Raw genomic sequence first — 18,595 nt, forward strand, 5'->3', positions numbered from 1 at the left:
AAGCCGGTAGGGCATGCCCCCGTACCCCCCTAGAATGGATTCGCGCCTTCGGCGCTCGCATTCGCACCTTCGGTGCGACTTTCTGCATGCATATCGAAAAAGCACAGCTACGCGCCTGCCTCCCATACCCTCCCCCTCCTCGCGCTACGCGCTTCGGTGTGTTGCCTTCGGCAGCACATTTCATCATTGGGCTTACACATTGAAAACCCGTTTGTTACACCCCTGCAGGACTCCACAACCCTGTTGCTGTAGCTGTTACTGCTTATTTGTCTGCTGGTTCTCTTTTTAAAATAGCTTTTTCTGTTCCCTCTTGTTCTGGATTCCTGGGTTTTAGTGAACATTTTGCTGTGATCTACAATGTCTGTTCCCTCTAGGATCGTGTATGTTTGGATCAGGTCAGCTCGGTGTCTTCTGTACTCCAAAGTAGGTAATCCTAGAAGGCAAAGTCTCTCTGAGTAGAGTTTTTTTTGCTAGACTGGGAACTAAACGAGTTGCCCTCCTTTGTAAATTTTCCAGTAGTTTGATGTCTCTTTGCAAGTATGGTGACCAAACAACACTGGGTGGACTAGAGATTTGTACAGTGTTAGAAACATTTTTGTCCATAAATTTGAAAGTTCTAAAGATGAGACCTATAGGTTCCTGTTGGCTTTTGCTTCAGAAGTTGATATGTGATTTTCAAATTTTGCCTTGCTGTCAACAATAACTCTGAGTTTTTTTTCACTGTCTACTGTACGTATATTATGCAACTGACCATCCTGGCCTGTCCAATATTGAGGTGTTTGCTTTTTTCCACGTTGAGTTTCCTAAGCCATGTGGCAGTCCAATCAGACTGAGTTAAGGTCTGACTGGAGATGATCTGTATCCTCTCTGCTGTTAATAGTTTTGTAGATTTTTGAATCATCTGTGAAAAGATTTGTAGTTCTGGAAATGTTGTCTGGGAAGTGGTTGATGTATATTAGGAAGATAATTGGTCCTAACACGCTCCCCTGGGGGACCCATGCTCGTGACGTTGATTGAACTTGACTCTGAACCATTCACTACTACTTTTTGTTTAAGGTTCTTCAAAAAACCTCGATCCATTTAAGGGTTTTGCCTTAAACTTGTAAGTTTATGTATTAGCCTTCTATGAGACACTTTGTCAAAGGTTTTGCTGTAATCTAGGTACACTACATCAGTTGTCTCCCCTTTGTCCAGTCCTTCCATCCAATCTTCCAAAGATTCTAATAGTTGGGTTGTACGTACATGATCTACCCGATCTAAAACCATGTTGGCACTTTGTAAGGAAGATGTTTGTTTCCATGTGTTCGAGTAGTATATCCCTGATGATTCATTGTAGAATTTTGCTGGCCACCGCAGTTAGACTAATTGGACGATAGTTGTTGGGTTTCTTTTTTGAGCCACTTTTATGGATAGGTGTTACATTGGCCTTCTTCCAGGCATTAGGTAATTTTCCTTTTTGGGGTGATTTTTGAAACAGTTGTGATAATGGTTTCTTCATTTCTGATACTGCCTCGGGGTATAGTTTTGGATGTAGACCGTCGGGCCCAGGGCTTTTGTTGGGATTGACCTTTTGAATTGCTTTTTGTTTCAGTTATTTCAATCCTGTTCAGTGGTGTGTTTGGTGTTTTCATAGTAATATTTGGGAGTTCTCCCGTCACGTGTTCAACAAAAACTGAGGAAAAATAATTGTTCAATGTGTCTGCAGCTTCTTGTGTGTGTTCTCCATTAGTTTTTTCAAGCCTGTTTATGGTTGATTTTGTTTTCCTTTTTGATTTCACGCGCTTCCAGAGTTTCTTTGGATTGGTTTTATTCTCATCCCAGCCAGTTTGTGTCTGTGTACATAGTTTGATCACCTTATGTCTGCTGTTGCCTCGTTTCTTACTTGCTTGAATTGGTTGAAGTTTTCAGTCATGAAACAAATATAGACACTTTTTGTTAATTACTCAGGGATTCGAACCTCAGACCCCGAAACTGTTAGAATGTATCGAATCAATTAAATTGAAATACATTTGTAAGGTTCCAATCGCTTTTAAAGTGACATTTTATCCTATACTGTGATTTTTGTGACAGAATAGGAAAGTAATCCAGCAACAGGATCACTTACTGCGATTCTAACATGAAACTTCCAAACTACCTTCATGCATATATGTTCACTGATTGAATTGTGAAATCTTGCACGGCTAGACCGAGGTTTGAACCCTTAAACATTGGTATAATTTGCTTTTTCGAACCCAACTTTTAAGCACAGTATCCTATCTTCTGCTTCAAACCCCTCACCCCCTCCACCCCTTGGTCATCTTTGGTAATATATTTTTTGTAAAAAATAATTTAATGTTCATCATTGTTAATCCATTAACCCTTTGACCACTGTAGACTATAATGGACTCATCCCAATAAATTCATGGAAGAGTCCACTAAAGTTACCTAGGGGTGAAAGGGTTAAAGACTAAAAAAAATCATGTAACCTCAACATTTTTCACGGGAACGTAAAATGTGATGTTTTTTCATTTTATAGCATATATTTCAATTAATTTGTTTTACTTACAGAATTAAGGCGCTTTATTAGTCTTCTCCGGAATCATGCCATCAGCAAAAGAAAAAGTTTTGATGGGCCTAGGGGGCGCTGCTGGTGCTGGCATTCTGGCATGGCGGACAATGTTTCCATGGATTGGCTATGACTTGGAAATGATGAAGGCTGGCAAGAAGGCCATGGATGAAATAGCCATTGACGTGGCGAAAAGGCGATTTGCTATTGATATGTTTGAGGAACAAGCTGCGAACCATCCACGTGATGTCATGTTGATCTTCGAGAACCGCGCTTACACATTTGAATTGATGAATAATCAAGCTTGTAAAGTTGCTAACATTGCCATGAACTGGGGCCTTCCACAGGGCTCCACCGTAGCTATCTTTTATGAGAACGAACCTGCCTTCATATGGACGTTTCTTGGTAAGAGATTACTTTTTCTCTTTTCTCTCATAAAAATAGCTCTGTGTATCGAAAGGATTGTGACAACATGATGCATTGGTCTTGATTCGATTTCCATCTAGGCTGGACATATATTTGTGGATTACAAGTACTTTCGGGTTACTTCAATTTTTAACCCTTTAGGGGGGGGGGGGGGGGGGGGGGGGGGGGTATTTTCCCTTCATTTACACACATATGAAAAACTGGATTTGTCTACCAAAACAAACCAAGGAGTTTTAGTAATCCCCTTGCAAAGAAAGTTCTAGGGGATATAGGATTCTGCCTGTACATATGTTACACTCTAAGTCATCGTTGTAGCGACTTCATTCCTCAACGGAATTTCATTAAACTTCATACAATTGTTAAGTATGACAATACATTGATCAAGTCCGCATTTTGGGTTTCTATTTTGAAGGTCAAGGTATTTTTTTCTTTTCCGAAGGACCATGGTGAGTTTATGCCATACTGCAGCGTCCGTCTTCCGTTGTCTGTCCGTCAACTTTTCCATTAAAACGCTACTTGTTCTGAACGACCAAGTAGATTTTGACCAAATTTGGTCTGGAGCATTCTTAGGCAAAGGGGCCTCAATTATGTATGAACAGTGGGTGTGGCCCCCCTTGGGGCAGAGGGGCGGGGCCCAATAGGGGAAATAGAGGCAAACCTTTAAAATCCTTCTTCTACCATAGGGATTAAGGGATTTCATCCCAATTTGGTCTTGATCATCCTTGGGCCAAGGGGACTCATTGTTGTATAAATGGTGGATGTGGCTCCCCTGGGGGCAGTGGGGCGGGGCCCAATAGTCAAAACATAGCAAATTCTCAAAAATCCTTCTCCTTCTGTAGGAATGACATGAATTTGTCCAAATTCGGTATGAAGTATCCTTGGTTGGAGGGGAACCAATTTTGTATAAACAGTGTGTCTGNGGGGGGGGGGGGGGGGGGGGGGGGGGGGGGGGGGGGGGGGCAATAAGGGATATAGAGGAATATTTTCCTGTTGGAATAACAGGATTTTGTCCAATTGCATATAAATATATAATAACCCCTGACTAAACATGTAATACATGTACACTACCAGCAACATCTAGCTATTTTTACTTCAATTTTGCTAACATTTCCAGGTGAGCGATACAGGTCTTCTGGGCCTCTTGTCCTATGTTTAGGAAAACTTTGTCATCACTCTATCGACTTCATTCCTAAACGAAATTTCATGAAACTTGATACCAGTGTTTAGTATGACAATATCTTGAACAATTTTACATTTTAGGTTACTGCGTTGAAGGTCATGGTCACTTTTACTATTTTTACAAAAAAAACTTTGTCATAGCTCTATTGACTTCATTCCTCATGTTTGGTATGGCCCAATAATTATCCAGACCAAAAAATTTCCTCTTGAAATGCCTTGAACAACTGCTCCTTTCAATTTCTATGTAAAGGTCAAGGTCACTGTTACTATTTTTAGAAAAAAACTTTGTCATTGCTCTAGTGACTTCATTTCCTCTTACATGTATGTCACAATGTGTGAATGCGAGGGGATTTGTATCACTTGTGATGCCTTACACATATGTGTCACAATGTGTGAATACGAGGGGATTTGTATCACTTGTGATGCCTTATTAATTTGAAATTTTGAAAATATATCCGATTGTATATAACACTGGTTTGTTGCATTGATTAAGAAACTCATTTGTTTATGTGTCAAAGATAGGAACATTTTCTTGTGAGGCTATGAATTTGAGCTATGCTTGAGGCTGAGTGGAGAGATTTTAACTCCAGATTTAATCCTGAAGGTGGAATTCTTAAATATTTCATCAACATGTAGAATGCAGTATTTTTCTGTTAAATGCCAAACAAGTCTAAACATTAAGAAAAAACAAAGATTCTCATGTTGTCAGCCAGGTTAACCCTTTCACCCCTAGGTAACTTGAGTAGACTCTATCCTACATTCATCTGAATGAGTCCATGATGGTCTACAGTGGTGAAAGGATTAAAGCCTTATATATGCATATAACCTTGAATAGTGTGACATCATTATTATTACGAAGTTACAACTACCGGTAACTGTTTTGTCTTAAGATATTTTACCCCTATTGTCTGCATTATGACATTAATAAGAAAAAAGTAATTAATTTGCCAATTAATCAGACATATTTTGCAAGACCAGTTAAGTAATTTGACTTCATTTCATCTTTAGGTCTCCTGAAACTTGGCCTAGGCGTGGCTTTCCTCAACAGCAACATACGGTCCAAACCACTTCTACATTCCATCGCGACCAGTGACGCTAGGATACTCCTAGTAGGGTCAGGTAATCAACTCATCAAGGATATGTAAAAATCATGTATGTGTGTAGAGTGATTCAATAAATAGTCAACTGGAGATTGGGCTGATGATCGATTGTAATGAAAAACCAATTATTATGCCATTTCTAAATCCGATTATCGATTACAAATGACATATACGATATGATTGGTCCATTACTGGACTCAAGTGTCAATTGTTTACAATTCAATATAATGTATGCATTGAAAGTCACTCATTTTAATATTTTATTATGTAATTGATGGTAATGTAGAAAAATAGAATCAAAACTGTGCAAAAGTTGTTTGTAATTCATTTATTATAAAAAAGGGGAAACTTAATGTATATTGAACATTTGTCTGTTGATGCAACAGTAGTGTTGGCACTTTATTTGGATATTCAGTCCAATCAAATTATAAACTAATTTATCCATCATCAATCAGTTTACTATTGCTTGACTGTTTCTTCTTACAAAGCGATTATCGATTTATGATTTAAAACTGATTGCCAATCGCTATTATCAACTCCTGATAGAAACTTGAAAGGATAATATTTTCAGTCGTCCTAGAGCCTGAGAAAGTATCATCATCCTCATTTTACAATTAATAACCCCGTACTGGGGTGATTTGAGGATTTGTCTAACCAGGGCAGGTAATATAACCCAAAGGCTTGTCTGAGGATGATATTGCATGCTGAGGGTAGGCAACCCCATATCAATATATGGGCTGATTTCAGTCCAACAAATTTGACCTGTCTGAGTAATCATGTGATACATTTATCAAGAGGGAATAAGATGCATAAAAATATTGTTTTAGGTTTTTCTTCTTGTAATATCCTTTCTTAGCCAATAAAATATGCTGATGGAAATCCAAATGCTAATGCATATTTGCATTACATTAATTGTACTTACAAAATGTATCTAGCTAGGTTTGGACTCCAAACTTTAAAGTTTTAAGCTGATACTGTTTAAGGGATTAGAACTTAAGATTGACAGGTACAGATAGGGGCTATTACAGATATGAATTTGTTGTAGGGGGAATATTAATATGTGTTTAAAGGCAGGAATACTGGAATAGGGAAGAAAAAAATAATTGATGATATAGGGGAGGCGGGGAGAGGGGGGGCGGAGATGTTCTAAAATAGTTGCAAAATAATTTATAGTTGACCCCAAAAAAGACTAAAACACAGGTGAAAGATTTCAGGGTCACAGGTCTCTAGCCCTCCCCCCTCCCCTCTACTATATTTACATCTGTAATAACCATTGAATAGTTTTTGTCCAAGACTTTCTCATTCATAACAAACAATAGATATGATAATATTGATTTGAAATACCAAAATTAACGTGGAGTTATTTCTCAATTGGTTTTAATGTACATCATGAAGAATGTGTACCTGTTTGCAATCTTTAAGTGAATGTTTATCAAATTTTATTGAGCAACTTAATATTACACGTACTCAAATAATGATTGACAGCTGATGTTACTAATATTGGACCCTGTTTATTTTTCATTCACAGGTGAGGAACTGCACCAGGCCATACATGAAATCAAGGGCGACCTGGACATTCCCATTTTCGTGTCGGGTATAACGTCTGAAGAGGCCGGCAGCAGATATCAGTCCATGGATGATCTAATGTTAACGAGTCAACCTAGTGAAATTTGCAGCAGCATCAGAAACACTGTCGCCCTTATCTCACCGTGTATCTACATCTACACATCGGGTACTACAGGTCAGTTTCTTTTGCGGTAATTATATCCCCCACTTATTATGACAAATCATGGCCCACTTGTATAAAACATCTCAACTCTTGAGATTTCCTCAAGTCTAAGATTTCCCATAGACAATACATTGCTTGAGATTTTCCTTAACTTTGAGATGTTTTATACAAGTGGGCCCATGACAGCAACAAAGAGAGAAAATATGTCTATACAGGGTGTCTTATCAGTTAGTGATGGGCTGATGATCGATTATAATCGAAAATTTGATTGGGTTGCCCTTTCCGATACCGATTATCGATTACGAAATTCCATAATTGGTGTGATCGGTTAACATCGAAATTAAAGTCTTATATAAAGTATGCATTTAGAGTCTTATATTCTGATGATTTTTACTATATGATTTATAAAAATTGTGTGTAATCCATTCATTATAAAAGAACGAAATCTAATGTAACTTATCAACTATGTCTGTTGATAATGTTGTTCTCACTCTATATGGGTAATCAGTCCCATACAATTATATATTAAATATGCAATCGATCATCGATCAGTTTATAGTTTCAGTTTATAAACCGATTTTTATACGCCCATCAAATTTGACGGGAGTATTATGGTATGGCGTCGTCTGTCCAGCGTAAACTTTTGTTTGTCTGGCAATCTTCTCCTACATTTTTTTGACCGATCTCATAATAGAATTTTGATTAGATAATTTTTGCAAAAGTTATTGCCCTTTGTTCATTTCAGAGTTTGATTTTTTGTCCGGAGATCACCTCCTAAATTCTTTGACGGATTTCTTTTAAACTTAATTGGCAAAATAATCATGATAACAAGTTGTGTCCTCCTTAAGAGATTTTTTTCTGACAATTTTTCCAAAAGTTAATGCCCTTTGTTCATTTCAGTATTTGATTTTTTGTCTGGAGATTTTCTCCTACATTTTTTTATAGCATGACAGCTAACCACTCTTAGAATGATGCAGATATTATTTGAATGTAAGAAAGTATGTAACACTATATGGCATTCGACAGGCGTATATTTTTCCGCCCTGCGGTTCTCTTGTTGATTACGTTTTTGAGTGAACAGAGACCAATCATGACCAATCATGACAGGGCATCAAATTTAAATTATGACGGAAATTCTCAAATGGTGTCTGATTGATGTTTGCCGACTGACAAATCTAGAGAAACCATAGAAATTACAATCTTGTTCCAGCAATAATGGATGTTCTGATTTTTCATTTGGTAAAACAGTTTGTTTAAAATGTAATTTGAACTGAATGACACCATAAAGACAGATAAACAAATATTTTATTTGCTGTATTAAATGTAATTATTATACCTCTACTTATTTTACACTATACAAGAGTAACCACATAAACAAGCTATTTCCCATCTAACTGCATACCAGGGAAATAGTTCGTCTGGAGGGGTGCAATAGTTTTGAAACTATTTCACTCGGAAAATGCGGGAAATTGAGTGACGTCGTGGGCGGGGCCTGACCGAATATTGACCAATCAGCGCAATCAAATTACGTCGGCAATTTGTTGTCTAATAATATTTAGAATATTGTGAGGGAGTGTTTGTATCGGTATAATAAAACAGTTGAAGTATGGGTATTTCGGTATATAGCAAGTTTATGATCCTCTTCGTCCAGAAATGTTTCCCTCGGCTTTGCCTCGGGAAATAGACCTGGCCTCGGGGAGATCATAAACTTGCTATATCCCTCATACCCATACTCTAACTGTTAAATATAAGCATTAAAAGGCATATTTAAATATTTATGAAATGTGCATAGTGGAATATGTTTTCATGGAACTGTGTTGCATACCATCATAAATGCGCATTTCTATCTTCAATTTTTTGGTGATTTATTGATTATTTAACACATTCCCCCCTGAAATTTCATAATGAACTTGTTGTTCAGGGGTGATTGAGTTAGATATCATCTATCTATTTGAGTCGTGGTTATTATTTTTTAGGACTACCAAAGCCAGCCATTGTAAACATTGCCAAGGGTGTTGGATTCTCTAAATTTTGTCTGTTCTCGGGAATGAAGAAAGGAGATGTAATTTACACCACCACGCCCCTCTACCACAGTGCTGCAGTCCTCGCTCTCTTCTGTGTGATGAATACAGGTGAGGGTTTGCAGGGAAACTTGGTTACACAGTCGGGGCTTCATAGGGAAAATAGCCACATTCACAATTTGAACAATGTTGCCATTGATGAGACTTCATGCATAGGGTAATGGTGGCATGTCGAAACTAACGAGGCTATGTACAGGTAACCATGGTGTTCTAGATTGGAGTATACTGATTTGACTCCAAAGGGCCAACTCTAACATTGCGAGATCTGAACTTTGTTTATACTGTAGGGGGCTGGCTATATAGGAGTAACTGTGTAATTCTAAATTGGTGTATAATAATGGGGCTCCATAGGGGTAGCTGTGACACTTCAGGATCTGAACGATGTTTATGCTGTAGGGGCTGTATAGGAGTAACTGAGGCACTCTAGAATAATGTATAGTGATGTGGCTCTATAGGGAAAACTGTGACACTCCAGGACTGAAATGTCTTTACACACTGATGGGGCTACATAGGGAACAGCAAGGACTCTCTTGAATGTTGTAATATTATACTGACGAGTCTTCATAGAGGAAATCCATAAACTCTAGATCTGTTTGGTCATAGATCTAGAGGTGAGGGATATGTAGGGATATTTTTTTTTATTATTATTTAGTTAAGACCATATTCCTAACAATTGTATATATGGTTGAGACCTCATGTCATTTTGTCACTGTTGAGCTAAACCTTATATTTATGATTCTCAGGTGCAACCATGTTACTGCGTCGAAAGTTTTCTGCCTCCCACTACTGGTCAGACTGTAGGCAACATGGAGTGACCATTGCCCAGTACATTGGGGAACTCTGTAGATACCTGCTGGCACAACCTGAGGTTAGTAGATAAAGAATTGACGTTTTTAGTTCCGCATCTGCAGTATAGAAAAAGGGAATACTGAAATTAGGTGCTTTACCAAACCATTTTCATCTGTCTTTTTTCCGGGCAGATCTCATATGCTTTGTCATCCGACATGTACCTCGTATCATGAGATATGACTGCCGCTAACTGAAATGAGGTCTTATGCCCACAATATATGTCCCTGATACCGAAGTTAAGTGAGTGAATTTTGCCCTCAGAATACTATTGTTGGTGGGTTTTTTTTCCCATCTATATTACATTTTCATGAAAGTCCTGCAAGGAATGGTTTCCTTTTCGGAAATGATTTTTAAAAGCTATAGTCTTGCCGGGAAAATCAGTTTCCAGCACATAGTTACAGTTTTTAGCAGGGGTACAGAATCCTTAAAAATGTTTGCTATAACACCATACAAACTTTGTACTTTCTAATATTTGGTCCTGTTTAGGATCCAGAGGAGGGCGTACACAACATTCGAGTAATGATCGGCAACGGTTTGAGGAAGGATATCTGGGTCGAATTCCAGAAACGTTTCAAGATACCAAAAATTATGGAATTCTTCGGAGCTACAGAAGGAACAACTGCTATGGTTAACGTCAATGGCAGGGTCGGAGCTGTCGGAAGAATGTCTCCTTTCTTGGTATATGTTATTTAATTTTCACACAAAAAAAACCAGCATATTATTGTGCCGAAAATACTTCTGCAGAATAAGTTTTAATCTCTTATTTTTTCACATTTTGTGTAATTCGCTTGTGTGAAACATGTATCTGTTTAACTCATTCACCCCTGAAAGGATTATGTATGGTTTGGGCCTGTTTTGGCCCCCAAATGCATCAAAATTCAAAACCTTTAAATGAACTTTGAAATGACTGTTTCTTTCATTTTGAATACTTCCCAAATACTGTTATGAAAATATTTGTTTATATTTCTAATTATTGTTGCCATGGTAACAAGTTCAAATTTGCATAAATTAGAAAACTTTGAATATTCAATGAAAATTGACTGAATAATCAAATTTCAATGATTTCTGCAAATATGACCTGGTTACCATGGCAGCCAAAATTGAAAACACTAATAAATGTTTACATAATAATACTGGGGAAGTATTCAAAATTAAAGAAACATTCGTTTGAAAGTTTTATTGCAGATTTTTAATTTTGATTGATTTGGGGACCAAAAAAGGCCCAAACCATACATAGTCATTTCATAATGAACTATTCCAACCTTTGAATTGGAAGAGTTCAAATGTGTCTTCAGGGGTGAATGAGTTATAAGTAACAGTCTGTTAGAAGTCACTCTTCAGGTTCAACAAGCAACAAGTCAAACTATATTTTAACTATTTTCACTGTTGTGAAATACTAGTTTAAGTCCTTTTCAAAAGTAGTGATGGTTCTTACTGAATCATAGTTGTTCGAAAAATGAATGTTTGAAAATCAAGGTGGGGGGGGGGGGGGGGGGGGGGAAGGAAATCAACATCAGTTTGCGGGGATCGAACCAAGGATCTTTATGTTTCATAGCCAACACTTGACCAATGTAGCCATTTTGGAATTAAAAATTAATGGCATCAAAATGAGTGTTTAATTCATGGGCTGCTAAGCTTTTTAGAAACTTGACCAGGGAAGTTCTTACAGAGAAAAACTCCTTTTTGGTCGCTTCTTTTTCTGTATAGAAGGGAAATATTGTTTTAGTGGAACTCTTTTTGGTGATCATGACTTTAATAACTGATGCAGTGTTACTCTTTACCTTACTAGAATATTGCCCCAGGATTTTACATACAGGGCTGCTGAATGTACAGTTAGGGAATTTGGATTGGCATTTTACAAAGAGTGGAATAAACTGTCACTGGGCTGAATCTAAACTGGACTGATGTTAGATTACAATAAATCTTGACTTATAAAAGATTAGAATAAATCTGGACTGATACTAGATTAGTATAAATCTGGACTTGCATAAGATTAAAATAAATCTGGACGGATATTAGATTAGAATAAACCTAGACTGATATTAGGTTAGAACAAATCTGGACGGATATTAGATTAGAATAAACCTAGACTGATATTAGGTTAGAACAAATCTGGACTGATATTAGATTTGGATCAATCTGGACGTACATAAGATTAGAATAAATCTGGACTTATATAAGATTAGGATAAATCTCGACTTACATAAGATTAGAATAAATTTGGATTTATATTAGACTGGACTGGTAATGGTGGAATCCAACCAATAGATATTTGACTGACAGTTCTACAGTCATACTTAATCTCTGGTCTATATTTTTTCCAGAACAAACTCACACCTACCCCAGCGTACATTGTCAAGTACGATCCTGAAATAGAAGAGCCCTATAGAAACAAACAAGGCTTTTGTGAGGAGTGCAAAATTGGTATGTAATAATTATCAGAATTCTATGTAGAGTCCGTGTTATGTTCAGGTAATAATTAAAGGGAGTGTCCAATTGTGTTTGGCAACTTTACTTATTTTTCAATTGTTGTAGAATTTTGAAGCACTTCACCATGAAAGTCACTAGAAATATTTGGAAAGGTCAGAAATGCGCTTCTAGTGATTGTCATATCGGTATCCACATTGCATTAATTCTTCTGAAAATAGAATCTGCAAGAAAAAAATGTATAAAGGGAGGTAATTTTGCGACTAATCATAGTCATAATATTGTATATGATGCAAGTTTTTGTTTCCAATAAACCATTAGAGATTTTTGGATAAAGGTGAAGCTGTAGGGTAATCAATTTCAGATAATTATTTTCCTATAAGAAATGCAAAATATAATCTACTAACCATTAGAGATTTTTGGATAAAGGTGAAGCTGTAGGGTAATCAATTTCAGATAATTATTTTCCAATAAGAAATGCCAAATATAATCTACTAAAGGGGAGTAAGGGGAGATAATCCTGCAGATGTCGCACCATTTTGTATAAGCGACCTTCATTTGGAGATATTCTAACCAGTCTTTTATTCAAATGTATAGGTGAGGCAGGGATCCTGATAGGGTCAATTCCTATGATTTATGCGCAAGGTTTCTACAAGGGCGGCAAAGCAGTGAACGAGAAGAAAACTCTACGCAATGTTTTTAAGAAAGGAGATGCTTTCTTCACTTTTGGAGATTTACTGTACAAGGATAGTGACCATTTTGTTTACTTTAAGGACCGTGTGGGGGACACATTCAGGTAGGTCCAGGTCATTAAAAGGTTATATCAAGTGTTATTTTGAAAATAAGAGATAAAGTAGGTCATACATAGAATCAAACTTGATTGCGGGACCAGCCTTAGGAAAACCCTTAAGTTGTTCTCAGGGTTTTAGGTGGACTATTACATAGTAAAATCATTTTATACATAATTAGTATTATTCCTCCATTTCTGGTAGAATGGCTTTATTCTCATATGCACATATCACAGATCCTTGATTATGTTTTTATACTGGACAGGTGGAAGGGAGAGAATGTTTCCACCAATGAGGTAGCCAATGTGTTGACGGGACTGGACTTTATACAGGATGCTAATGTTTATGGAGTACACATTCCAGGTAAATCAGCTCTACACTTCTCTACCTGTGATGAACCTGGTGGCCTACAGGAAGGTGGTGGATTAACCTGGGATGAGTAATAAGCCTACAAGCCTATAGTACTAAACTAGATACCCTAGTTTCCTGTGATAACCACTGCAGACCTATACCTAAATGAGGGAGTGTACCTCGGACAACCACTAGGGGCCTAGTCCTAAATGAAGGGATTCACTGGGGGCCTAAGCCTGAATGAGGGGGTTTACTTATGATAACCACTGGGGGCCTAGCCCTGAGGCGTGGGAAAGGGGGTTACCTGTGATTAACACTAGTCCTGGCCCTGAACAAGAAGGTTTACCTGTGATAAACACTTAGGGTTAAGCCCAGAATGAGGGGGTACCTGTGTTAACCACTGGGGTTTAGCCCAGAATGAGGGGATGACCTGTCATAACCACTAGGGTGTAGCCCAGAATGAGTGAGGGTACGTACCTGTGTTATCAACCAGGGTGTAGCCCAGAATGAGTGAGGGTACCAGTGTTATCCAATGGGGTGTAGCCCAGAATGAGTGAGGGTACCAGTGTTATCCACTGGGGTGTAGCCCAGAATGAGGGGATTACCTGTGTTAAACTATGGGGTGTAGCCCAGAATGAGGGGATAACCTGTCATAACCACTAGGGTGTAGCCCAGAATGAGGGGATAACCTGTCATAACCACTAGGTGTAGCCCAGAATGAGTGAGGGTACCAGTGTTAACCACTGGGATGTAGCCCAGAATGAGTGAGGGTACCAGTGTAATCAACTGGGTTGTAGCCCAGAATGAGTGAGGGTACCAGTGTAATCCACTGGGGTGTAGCCCAGAATGAATAAGGGTACCAGTGTAATCCACTTGGGTGTAGCCCAGAAAGAGGGGGTTACCTGTGTTGACCACTGGGGTGTAGCCCAGAATGAGGAGGTTACCTGTGATGACCATTGGGGTGTAGCCCAGAATGAATAAAGGTACCAGTGTAATCCACTTGGGTGTAGCCCAGAATGAGTGAGGGTACCAGTGTTAACCACTGGAGTGTAGCCCAGAATGAGGAGGTTACCTGTGATGACCACTGGGGTGTAGCCCAGAATGAATAAAGGTACCAGTGTAATCCACTTGGGTGTAGCCCAGAATGAGTGAGGGTACCAGTGTAATCCACTGGGGTGTAGCCCAGAATGAGGGGGTTACCTGTGATGACCACTGGGGTGTAGCCCAGACTGAATAAAGGTACCAGTGTAATCCACTTGGGTGTAGGCCAGAATGAGGGGGTTACCTGTGTTGACCTTTAGGGTGTCGCCCGGAATGAGGGTTATACCTGTGATGACGACTTGGGTGTAGCCCAGAATGAGTGAGGGTACCAGTGTTAGCCCCTGGAGTGTAGCCCAGAATGAGGAGGTTACCTGTGCTGACCACTGGGGTGTAGCCCAGAATGAATAAAGGGACCAGTGTAATCCACTTGGGTGTAGCCCAGAATGAGGGGGTTACCTGTGTTGACCACTGGCGTGTAGCCCAGAATGAGGGGGTTACCTGTGTTGACCTTTAGGGTGTAGCCCAGAATGAGGGTTACACCTGTAATGACGACTTGGGTGTAGCCCAGAATGAGTGAGGGTACCAGTGTTAACCACTGGGGTGTAGCCCAGAATGAGGGGGTTACCTGTGATGACCACTGGGGTGTAGCCCAGACTGAATAAAGGTACCAGTGTAATCCACTTGGGTGTAGGCCAGAATGAGGGGGTTACCTGTGTTGACCTTTAGGGTGTAGCCCAGAATGAGGGTTACACCTGTGATGACGACTTGGGTGTAGCCCAGAATGAGTGAGGATACCAGTGTAATCCACTGGGGTGTAGCCCAGAATGAGGGGGTTACCTGTGATGACCACTGGGGTGTAGCCCAGAATGAATAAAGGGACCAGTGTAATCCACTTGGGTGTAGCCCAGAATGAGTAGGTTACCTGTGTTGACCACTGGGGGGTAGCCCAGAATGAGGGGGTTACCTGTGATGACCATTGGGGTGTAGCCCAGAATGAATAAAGGTACCAGTGTAATCCACTTGGGTGTAGCCCAGAATGAGTAGGTTACCTGTGTTGACCACTGGGGGGTAGCCCAGAATGAGGGGGTTACCTGTGATGACCACTGGGGTGTAGCCCAGACTGAATAAAGGTACCAGTGTAATCCACTTGGGTGTAGCCCAGAATGAGGGGGTTACCTGTGTTGACCACTGGCGTGTAGCCCAGAATGAGGGGGTTACCTGTGTTGACCTTTAGGGTGTAGCCCAGAATGAGGGTTATACCTGTGATGACGACTTGGGTGTAGCACAGAATGAGTGAGGGTACCTGTAATGACCACTGAGGTGCATATAGCCCAGAATGAGAGGATTACCTGTGATGACCACTCATAAAAAAATTCTTTTAATGAATAGTGTTTTGTAATATTTTTCATTAAACTTAAATGAACTTAACATATTTATTATTCTTTGATAATTTTATTTATTATTCTTTGATAATTATAGGTAAAGATGGCAGAGCAGGTATGGCAGGGATTTTATTGAAAGACGGTTTGAAATTCAGTGACGATATGCTCCCGAAGATCTATGAACATTGTCAACGGAACCTGCCGGGTTATGCCCGGCCACTCTTTCTCCGCTTCCTCAAAGAGATGTCCTTGACAGTTACATTCAAGCAACGTAAGGTAGAGGTGGTCAAGGAAGGGTTTGACCCTTCAAAGGTGACCGATCCCTTATACAGCATCAGTGTGGATAAGAAGACGTATGTACCACTGACTTTGGATACGTTTTCCCAGGTTCTTCAGTCAAAGTTATGAATGCCTTTGTTATGCTAGCGTAATGTGCGTTATCCGTCTTGTTTTGAGGAAACTATGGAGCTTTGTATATCATATGAGGGTTAATTTCAACCCTGTTGTGAAAGTTTGAAATTGTCATTTTTTGACAATTTGTGGGCAGTAAGGTTGCATGATGTTTTCAAGCATAAAGCATAAGCATAAGATAATTTAAATTATTCAAGAAAACAACACATTCCGTTGTAGTTTTCCTTTCCCAAAGTGGCTGATTTAGAGAAGGTTATTTATTAGAAAACATGTAATTAACATTCAGTGATAAACAGGTATTACCTGAATCAAAATAAATATTTCTTACTCAAGAGTTGCTAGAAGCAATAAATTATTGATAACCAGTTATTATATAAATATTATTCGGTGCTGAAATTGTTTGTTTGTTTTGCATTTTATATAATGTATTTATTTTCGACATCAAATTATATGTAGAAAAATAATGCTCTGATCCCGGCAGGGGGCTGCCCCAAAATAAACAGTATCTATACAGTTACTTAAACCCTTTCACCACTGTAGACCGTAATGGACTCATCCAGATCAATGTATGGTAGAGTCTACTTAAGTTACATAGGGGTAAAAGGGTTAAGCTTAAGTCAAACATGCGTCAATGTCCACACCAGGTTGTATTATTTGCTTGTCATACCGAGCCGTATTTTGTAAGTCTCAAGAAAACAAATATAATGTGGACATTCCTGTATGTATATGTGTAAAATAGGAAAACTTGCATGTTTATTTATTTAAAAGTTATATTTTGTGTTTAAAAATATTTGACCGATAGTTTTATAAATACTGTCATTAATGTTCTATGGTCAGTTAGGAATGGTCGAACAAGATTATTTTTCGGTAGTGGACGTTAGATAAAGACATTCTGATTGGATGCTGCTGAAGCAGTGTTTTAATTTTATTCATGTGATTCAGCAATGAGTGCATGGCAGAGCATATTTATAAAATTCTTCTAGGCGAAATCTCTGGTTGTGAAGTCATCATTATGTAAAGCCTGGGGTGCATTTTTGGTGTCAATTTAAGTTGACTCCATAAAGAAAAGTGTTCCTGGCATACGAAAATGTTTGGAAAAGGTTTCGTCTACTTGAATTATAACCCTTGTTAGGTCAATAAAAGCTCAGAAGTGGAAACCAAAGTATTGGAAGAAACACATGTCTATGATAAAAGAAAATGAAACAAGAATAAGCTTCAATATATATGGAACATGCTTACAACAATTGTGCAATTGATCTCACCCACAGAGTAGTTCATGCCATGTTGCTTTCACCTCATTATTTTCACAATATTCGTGTTTTCCAGTAGGCAAATAAGTGTTGACCCTTTCACCACTCTAGACCAAAATGGACTCATCCAGATCAATGCATGGTAGAGTCTACTAAAGTTACATGGGATTGAAAGGGTTAAAGTTAAAGAAAGTGTAATCCAGTGGTTCTATATGTAACCAAGATGTTCAAGTATCTGCTAAATGGAGCTAATACAAGTGGGTCATTTATTTTAAAGTACATGTAGAAACTGTCAAAGGGAGGCCAATAATGATGGTTGTAGATTTTGTATTTTCTGTTAATGTTTATTGGTCCGTAAATCATGATTATTATTAAGTTGAATTTTAAATCATTGGTCAATGCCCGTTATAATTGATTGAACGTTACAAGGTGCTTGTTTTACCTTTGCAGATTATATTTTGATACTGATTGATTGTTAATAACATTGTTGAAAGTTGATTTACATATTTGAGGATTTACAAATGTTTAAATAATGAAAAGAAAATGAAATAAAAGAAATCTTTCAAACATTGTTTGAGTAAGTATGTGGTATTTGTTATTGTTTTAATCTCAATTACAATGAATGTACCTTTAGTTGTTGATAAACTAGAGAACTGATTAACTGTGTACACCTCATCAGTATAATACAGCTGGAATACAATCAGATTAGCTGAACAACCGAGTGTTATTTTGACCTCCTGTGACAGCACGACTCCTGAGTCACCTATAATGATCACTGAGTGAACCAGGAGTCATCTTATGACCACTGAGTGAACCTTGAGCCACCTTATGACCACTGAGTGAACCTTGAGCCACCTTATAACCACTGAGTGAACCCTAAACCATCTTACGACCACTGAGTGAACCCTGAGCCATCTTACGACCACTGAGTGAACCCCGAGTCATGATCACTTTATGACCACTGAGTGAACCTTGAGCCACCTTATAACCACCGAGTGAACCCTAAGCCCTCTTACAACCACTGAGTGAACCCCGA

General features: G+C 38.6%; 1 protein-coding gene across 3 annotated transcripts in view; it reads left to right on the forward strand.

Moving 5' to 3' along the window:
* LOC110460193 (very long-chain acyl-CoA synthetase-like) overlaps positions 1 to 18,141 on the forward strand; it is a 26,908-nt gene extending 8,767 nt beyond the window's left edge. For all 3 annotated transcript variants that reach the window (XM_021512974.1, XM_021512977.1, XM_021512975.1), the window contains exons 2-11: positions 2,548 to 2,950; positions 5,159 to 5,269; positions 6,779 to 6,991; positions 8,956 to 9,111; positions 9,804 to 9,928; positions 10,396 to 10,587; positions 12,234 to 12,333; positions 12,934 to 13,132; positions 13,390 to 13,487; positions 15,996 to 18,141. In XM_021512974.1, the coding sequence (XP_021368649.1) occupies positions 2,581 to 2,950; positions 5,159 to 5,269; positions 6,779 to 6,991; positions 8,956 to 9,111; positions 9,804 to 9,928; positions 10,396 to 10,587; positions 12,234 to 12,333; positions 12,934 to 13,132; positions 13,390 to 13,487; positions 15,996 to 16,306 (1,875 nt within the window). In that variant the 5' untranslated portion in view covers positions 2,548 to 2,580 and the 3' untranslated portion in view covers positions 16,307 to 18,141. The remainder of the gene's footprint in view (positions 1 to 2,547; positions 2,951 to 5,158; positions 5,270 to 6,778; positions 6,992 to 8,955; positions 9,112 to 9,803; positions 9,929 to 10,395; positions 10,588 to 12,233; positions 12,334 to 12,933; positions 13,133 to 13,389; positions 13,488 to 15,995) is intronic.
* The last annotated feature ends 454 nt before the right edge of the window (positions 18,142 to 18,595 follow it).

This window comes from Mizuhopecten yessoensis, unplaced genomic scaffold (genome assembly GCF_002113885.1).
Source record: "Mizuhopecten yessoensis strain PY_sf001 unplaced genomic scaffold, ASM211388v2 scaffold10331, whole genome shotgun sequence".
Classification (NCBI taxonomy): Eukaryota; Metazoa; Mollusca; class Bivalvia; order Pectinida; family Pectinidae; genus Mizuhopecten; species Mizuhopecten yessoensis.